Source organism: Morone saxatilis, unplaced genomic scaffold (assembly GCF_004916995.1).
Source record: "Morone saxatilis isolate NCDOM2014 unplaced genomic scaffold, NCSU_SB_2.0 Contig0, whole genome shotgun sequence".
NCBI lineage: Eukaryota > Metazoa > Chordata > Actinopteri > Moronidae > Morone > Morone saxatilis.
This window is the reverse complement of record NW_023339650.1, coordinates 14,398,309-14,406,771: the sequence shown is the minus strand read 5'-3', so window position 1 is coordinate 14,406,771 and position 8,463 is coordinate 14,398,309. Positions and strand designations below refer to the sequence as shown.

General features: G+C 39.7%; 1 protein-coding gene across 1 annotated transcript in view; it reads left to right on the top strand.

Moving 5' to 3' along the window:
* The window catches only part of LOC118323495 (collectin-12-like), a 35,005-nt gene that overhangs the window by 20,336 nt on the left and 6,206 nt on the right, over positions 1-8,463 (top strand). The window contains exon 3 of the mRNA XM_035655474.1: positions 5,696-5,818. Coding sequence (XP_035511367.1) covers positions 5,696-5,818 — 123 coding nt within the window. The remainder of the gene's footprint in view (positions 1-5,695; positions 5,819-8,463) is intronic.

The window sequence follows — 8,463 nt, the reverse complement described above, 5'->3', positions numbered from 1 at the left end:
TTACACACTGGACCTTTAATCCAAATTATGATTTTAACCAAACCTCAAGCGCTGTCACGTCAGATTTACTTAAACAGCACTGATGTCAATAATGGCATAATATCAGAGCAGATCTTCTGTCTTACTCCTTTCTGTCCCTTTCTCATGTCATTTTCCTTAATTCTCTAAAACATTGCTCTGTCCTTCCTCTTTGCCTTTTTTCTCACCTTATGCCCTAGTTACTTTATTTTTCTGTCCCTCTTTCTCTTTCTTTCTTCCTTTTGCCCTGAAATAGTGGAAACTGAGCATAAAAAGTCATATTTTAGCTCCAGCACTGTATAATTTTGAAAACAGGACTTTTTATTTGTAACAGAGAAGGCCTATTATCTCTTTCTGATACACTTTCAAAGCTTGTGGACTCACTACCGCTGTAGTTAGTCTTGAACTCCTCTCTGTCTTTGGTGCCAGGTATAATTCACTGATTGCCCTCTTGGAGTAATCTGCACTCCGGTTCCTGGAAAAGGGTTGAGTGTGTGTTAGGCAAGGCAGGGATCCAAATCACAGTTTGTGTGACCTCAGCTCACAGCTTTGTGTTCTCATCCGTTACTATAGCGTCCCTTCTGCTATTTACAGTAAATAAACATTGTCTTTTAATGAGCAAGGCCCGCGTTTCGGCTGTTCTTATTATGACATGTCAGGGGTAAATTAATGGTTGAGATGAAAAAGATGATGTTTGGGTAATCCTTTGTTACAGGAAATGAGGCTGGTGAAAGACAAAAGCTTGGAGACACTTAATTATAACTAAGGTGGACATTGTCCGGGTATTTTTTCAACATTTTGCAGGAACAATGGGTGACTTTATGCAACCAAAACACACAATGACAATGCGATCCATTTAAAACCCACGGGTTGTTCTAGTTTTGGACAGACTCTTTGTCTTTAAAGCATCATTTTTGTTTTGCTTTGAGCAGTAAAAGTGTTGTTGTCAACTTGTGGTCCGAGCATCCTGGACGACGGTTGTTTTTGCGGTTGTGGTTGGTCAGATCCGACTGCATCTGACTGTGCAGGCGAAGGGGAAAGATGACGAATCAATGTATGATTTAATGACGAGCAACCAAACTAAAGGGAACTGAGTCTCTGATGTAAAACTGTGAACAAGGAGGTCAGTGTTCTCATTTGTTTTTCCACAGTCTACTTCTAGTTCTCTTCTTCCTAATGTTGAATATATATTAAGAATTGTGTCATTCTAGAAACACTTTGTTTTATTTTATCAGCAGGCCTGAACCTATTACACATAACTCAATGTGTAGCCAAACTTGATGTTTCAACCTCAAGATATTTTATCCATGTGTTAGGATTTGTGCATCTGGGGCCTGTTAGTGTGACAGTTATTTGAGAATGTGTGAAAGACGTTTGTCCTGACTGTCTCATATCCATGTGGCCATTTGTCATGTAAACAGACAGTTAGGGAATGTGGAGCGATGTCACATCCCAGGTGTCTGTGGTATTTAATGATGATGTTTGTTTTTTTATTTAATTTGAAGTCAAAACCTATTTGGTTCTTTTTGTCCATAGTATAGTTCCCAATATGACTTTTGTAAAGCAAACTGTATCAAATCCAGCTTAAAATTACTTTCTCTTTGTGCTAACAAAAACAGCTCGAGTGAGATGACATGAGTGTGACAATATACCTTACAAAGCCACATCGCACGTAAACATGGTTTTGGTAATTTGTAGGTTAAAAGACACCTAGGCGTCTAAGTTCAAACTGGGCTAAATTTAGATGAAAAGTGAGCTTTATAGATGTTTCGAGTTACATATAACCATCACTTTAACAGGATTTAAATGATTAATTTCAACGTGTAATTAGGACCTGCCTCACATTGAAATATAGTCATGAAAATCATAAATGCTGTTTAAAAAAGAGTTATAAGTAACCTAGACAGTTACTTTTCAACACAGTGTAAACCTTAACTCCTGGATGTCTATTCTCTCTCTACCTGTAGGTATGTTGTGACTGACAGTAAACTATAACTAAGGCTTGTTTTTAAACCTCAATACTTTTTTATCACTGACCAAAAAGTTTCTAATTGAATTAATAATTCAAGATTCAATAAGACTTTGTAAAGTATGGTAACAAAAATATTGTTTTTACATCACTACAGAAACTCAAGTTGTATCAATACTAGCTAGATATTAGCTTATTGCAGATATATCAGTATCAGATGTTTTTCAAAACAGGTTTAAGTTAATTTAGAATTTTTTGGCTTTTGTATCTTGGTCACAATTCTTTTAAAATTAAATCAGAGGGATCCTTATCCAGATTGTTTGTTTATGTTTGTTTAAGCATAATAGCCACATATATTAACTCAGACCAAACAAGCCAGTCAAAATATAATCTGTGGAAGTTGGTTCTGTACAATAAATCAAAAGCAAACTGCTTCTTAAAGGGAAGAGACCGAGCGCTGGTATCTTCACTTATGCTGATGACATACATGTATATAGAGAGATCACAAGGAGCAATGTTGAAGAGACAGGAAACAGATGATCGGCACAAATGAAAAAAAACACCAATATTATCCCAAAGCCTCACTCAGCAGTCCAGTCCAGCATCTGTCTTCCTATTTGTCCTGCTCATCCAGGAAGTGACCCACTGGGAAATGAACAGCAAGCAGGTCACAACCCCTGATAGCGCCTTCGACAGCCCACTGATGTGTCGACCCTCTGGGGTCGAAAAGACTACAGCTGCTCCATATGATGTCTGTTCTCTCTCTGCGCTCATAGAGGAGCTGGAGGAGCTGTGAAACTGAAATCTCTCCTTTGTTGTTGTGTTGTCGGCCATGTGTTTTGTGTTATGCCAGGTGTCCTCCATATTTGACAGCCAACGCAAAATTCTCCACTTATCTGCTGAGCATCTGAAGCTCATCAGTCAAGTGTTCACTGAAATGGAAAAGCCTTTTGCCTGTGTAATAGTTTATACCTTTACAAAGTGTTTTGGTATCATTTCAGTGCAGCAGATTTGTAAACACTGTCGGTGTGTTTGGATTGGAACAGCAAATTTGGGCAGCAGCGCTTTGATTACTGTGAACTGATGAACTGATATGTTTGTTTCATTGTGGAAGCATGCCTGAGCTGACACTTCAAACATGTCAGCAGTTATGAATGATTCAGAAATGCAATCATTTATTGTGGCTGTATTCCCAGAGTGCACTTCTCTGCTTACAGTTAAACTGGTGGCGAGGGAAGACTTTGGTAACTCCTGATGTTTCATACACAGCTGTGTTTTTGAGCCACTTTGTGCTTAGTAACTCACTCCACACCCAGAGCTGGAGCTGTGCTTTTAAAAGACAAATGTCTTTCAGGCATATACACTTGTTAATACATTTTAAGGAGCCCCTTGAGGCTGGACATGAGCATCAGCCAGGTTTTGAGGCTCTAAAAAGCTGACGTCATTTTCAGGTGTGTGTACAATATGTAAGCAGAAAACAACACTCCACACTCTTTCTTGATTCTTGTCCTACTTCTTAGCTCTTTCCACCACTGTTAAAGCTTTTTTCCCCCACATAAGGACCTGCTTTCTTTCAAGATGTGAAGATTTTGGCAAGAAATCGACAAACGTCACGAATAGTTGATTTCGTTTATGTAAAGATGTCGTGCTTTAAAACAATTCGATGAAATGTATGGACTTCCACATTATCATTCTTGGGAACACATGTTCAAGATAAGATGTATTTACAGATTTCTCAGTGCAGCTATAACCTGAGTTATTTAGCGTCTTTTACAGTAACTAATTTCTTGGTTTATACAACCTGCAACTGTACTGTTTTGATTCAGTCTAATGGCTCTCATAAGTGTCTTTTGACACAGTATGTTACCTGCTATCAAACAGCAAAGGTGATTTTGAATTGGCATTTTTGAAAGAGATACTAATATTGATAATTAGGAGTCTTAGCAATATATTGGCCAAGTCATATTTTTTACCATAAACACCCAACATAAAACAGTTTCAATACTGATTCCAATTTAAACAGAAATGACGACACAAACATGTGAGACAAGTGTTCCTGTACAATTTCCTGAAGAGCAACGTTTATGTGTGATCTGTGATCTTGGTGTTATTGAGGACGGAAAATAATTTTCTGTTTCACTGCCCCGTGTACAGTGACTTCAGGAACAAACTGTTGAATGAACCCTGATTTGTTTTGGTTGTCTGAAGGTAAATTTTGTCAAGTTGGCTCTTTAAGAAGGATTTTTGTTCCAGCAAGACTTACAGAACATGCATGGCAATGAAGACAAACAGCACTGTATCCTACACAATTAGACATTTTGGTCATTCAAATTGAATCCTATGAAATGTTTTCTTTTTTTTAAAGTGTGGAACTGTATATTATGATTAATCTATGTGCTGGGCACCAAAATCAAATCTTGTTACTTATCACCTGACATATATAATGTGTCTACAATTAGCTAATATGGGACTTCGATCAGTTCTACATTGTCCTTTTTGGAGAGCAGCCTCAGGCAGATGAAGTAAAGTAGGCCTGTATTTTGGCCCGTGAGGCGGTTGTTGATATTGGCAAAGAATCAAAACCATGGAAGTATTCCATTTAAAATCCCTTTTAAGTCTGTTTTTTGCAGCACCTGCCCATGCTCTTTACGGTAAATCTCATGTTCTCTCAGGTTGGCCGGGCACTGAGGAGACCTCCTTTCCAGCTGGACTTGGTGTTTAACTGAGGTCTAACACCCGTTGGTCATTAACAATCCCTTCGCACCCATAAGAACGAGTCAAGTTGTTAACTTTGGCATCTAAACTCCCACTGAGACGCCTTAGTCAATCAGCGCTGCATTTTTAATTCATCGAATGTGTTACCTCATCTATTAAAAATGTTATTTGAACTAGATGTGTGGTGAAGTCTCTGCCACTAAATGGTCCCTGCTCTTTACAGGTTGATAAATAATGGTCATGTGATTGACTGGCTTTCCAATGGTGATAGACATGTATTGCGGTCTTTGTGTTGCCATACGAGCTATTTCTTTCTGGTTTTTTGAGTGAGTTTCATTCCAGGTGCATGAAGCCCAGAACCCCCCAACACACACACACACTCACACACTCACACACACACTGCAACCCCAACCTTTCCACACAGACACACACTTCCTGAATTGAAAATGAAACGCAGCTGTGTTCCCGTCAGTGCTGTGGATCTCGCCACTCATCTGTCATGAAAGATATCCTCCTGAAGGAAATATTCCTCAAGTGTCCCTACTTGCTTTTTAGTTTTTACTCCAAAGTCAACTGACACTGCAAGAGGAGAACTAAAAGGTGCAGATTCACCATTTAATGTTGCACATTACGCATGATTTTACTCTCAGTGCTTCTTGTGTGAAACTCACGAAGACTGTTTGTGCTTCGATAGGGACATCGACCGAAAAAGAGGAAGTTTGCTGAGTGAAGGAAAATAAGCATGTCGCTGAGTGTAAACAAGTCAGTGGGGGGGATTGTTTTTGTGTCCCCTGCCCCTTCACCACCCGGGCCCTAAGGGAACTGCTGGACTCTTTAATGTAGACTCCAGGGCTGTTTGTCCAGATGTGGGACTCCTGGACATGGAGAGTCCCTAGCTAACACCTCCTTTTAGACCCTTTTGCTCCAGGAAAATGTAGAATAAGCAGCAAAATGTATTGAATCAATATGTTATTCTTTATTCTTTTTACACAGGGATCCAGGAGGGCACCCAGTGCACTAAGTGTAAGAATGAATGGGCGCTGAAGACCTCCATAGTTCTCCTCTATGTGCTGTGTACTCTCCTCACCATCGCTGTAGCTGTGCTTGGATATAAAGGTAAGCCGGCCCATTAAACTACACTCTTCCGTCACTGTGATCTGATGGGTACAATTATAGGGGCCCAGGATAACAAACATTTCTAAACATCACTTCAATGATGCAATTTGTTTTTTAAAATGTTCAAATGATTTGCTTACACTGTGCTGAGAGAGCGGACGTCCAAACATATAATTTGGTTTCTCTTCGTGCTGCCAAGAAATAGGAGCATTGCTGTGTATGAGTACACTGAGACCTGGTATGTGCTTGACAGAAGGAGTTCTTCGTCACCAGAGTGGACTTCTGCGCGTGACAGGCATGACATGAATGATCTTTGGCAATTAACTAGTTAAAGGCAATAGATTGGTAATGGAAAATATGAAGAGAGGACCACCACACCTATAAGAAAAAGTCAGCAGTTGTTCTCTCAGAAATCATTACTGGGAATACTGGAAGCAGCATTTGATTCATTTGACAGAACCAGGCTAGATGTTTCCCCCTGTTTCCAGTCTTTATGCTAAGCTATGTTAACTGGCTGCTGGCTGTAGCTTCATATTTAGTGTACAGGCAAGAGAGTGGTATTGGTAATCAATAATGCAACTCTCAGCAAGAAGTCAACTGATTTTATAGGGACTATTTATTCGGTAAATAGATCCAATCAAAACTTTTCACAGTAACGTGCAGTAAAGAGCCTTCCAGTGTAAGCTTCCACAAATTAGATTTTATTCATTGTATTGAAGTGGAGGCAGAAAATACAGTTTCTTTATCATCTGGCTGAACAGCCCCTTTAAATTTCAACCCTGTCCCCAAATTTGTGCTTTAGCCCCCCCACAGTGTTCTCCCAGTTTATTTTACCAACACCCACAAAGCTCACACCTCCTGGGAGGGTCTTCAGCCTTTGTGGAGCTGAACTTCCTGGTTGGCTTTTTCACATTTTTTCCAGGTCGGGAAGCGGTCCCGCCGTCTTTCAGAGAATTGAACTCTGAATGTTCCTGCCATAATTGTGCTAAACACTCCCATATGCGACTGCGTATCCCCCTCTTTATTTTCAGTTTGTGAAAATGGCATTAAGTTAACATGTTCAGGGGTTATCTGTGTGTCTCGAGTACATTAACAATGATGTCCTCTTACTCTCTGAGCTCAGTCGGTCCTACTTGTTCCGTGGTGCATGTTTTCATGCGGGCCTAATTGATCCCAGATGAGCAGTGAGTGAACTCAGTGCAACTCCAGCAGAACCCACTGAAATTGGGTTTTTACTGGCACTGAAGCACTGCTCTGTCAAGGGAACCACAGCTCAGCCTAAACACACTCCTAGCTCCAGATGGTTATGTAGTGAAACCCTGAGTGCTCTATGCACTTAACATGTGTGCTTCTCTCTGTCTTCCATCAATGACCCACAGAAACGTCCTATATGTGGCTCTTTTGTTGTGATGCCGTTTAACCTTAGAAGTTTGGCAGGGATTCAGTGAACTCCTGTCTTCTCCCTTACAGTCTGTTGTCTTGATTGACACGACCAAAAGCAATATGAGGACATTCTCTGGACTCTGGAGGATTTAATTCCCATTATTTTCCTCACAGACCATAAGAAAAGTGAATGGAAGAGGACATAACCTGCACATTTTACCTTACTCCCTGTGTGAATGTCTTTTTATTGTCAAAGACCAACTGGTTTAAATGTGCACAAAAGTGACACCAAAGCAAAACATTGTGCACAGTTCAGCAGAGTTAAAAGAGTAGAGTGACTAAAATATTTCAGTTAAATATTGTGTCTATTGAATTCAGTTTCAAACCATAGACAGCGAATAAGTATTAATTGTTGTTGTCCAAGTGAGCTGTGAAACCTAAAGAAGAAAAAACATAGTCTGTCATTATGTAGTTAGCATTTTGCATTTGCTTTAGCATTAATTAAATACCAAACTAATGTGTGGAAGAGATAGCAGTTGATTTCCAGTCCTGAATAATGCCTGCAGGCTAACCTTTCAGGCTGCAGGTATATCCACCACTGTCTTTGTAGCCTGTGAGGCAAAACCCAGGGCAAGTCCACTTTTCACCCACTGCTGCTGCTTTTAATACTGTAATTGCTGTAACAGTTAATAATGTGATCAAGGAGACATAGCACAACAAGTAAATAAAACATGATTTTAGTCATAAAGCAAATTGTATTTTAAGCCCTTTATGTGTAGATGTGTTTCCACTTAGATTGTACATTTACGCTCAATTGTTTATCCTATCTGACTTCAGTTGTACTTCCAGTTTTACAGTGAGTTTTGAGATTCATGCTCTGTAGATCCTAGAAAATTATAAAATAACCAAAGCATGGAGTTTACACTCCACTCACTTCATAACTAGTTTTACTACTTCTGACTTTATATTTATAAGGAAGTTGGATTTTACAAGAGAACCTGGACAGTTTTAAGAACCACCCACACAAGAGCTGGAATAAGTTCAAACTGGGTACAAAACAGCTCATTTTTACAACATTTGGACCTTGAAGGTTTCCAGAATAATGCTCTCCACTGCAGCCCTGTTGCAACCTTTTTGTATGTGTATTTTATGGTTAATTCTGCCACAGTGTGATGCAGTGAGTCTCTGTCGGGGCCAGTAGATGGACACAGCATGTGGAAAAGGCCCAGAAATGTCTGTATGTAGGAGTGCTGCGGTGTTAG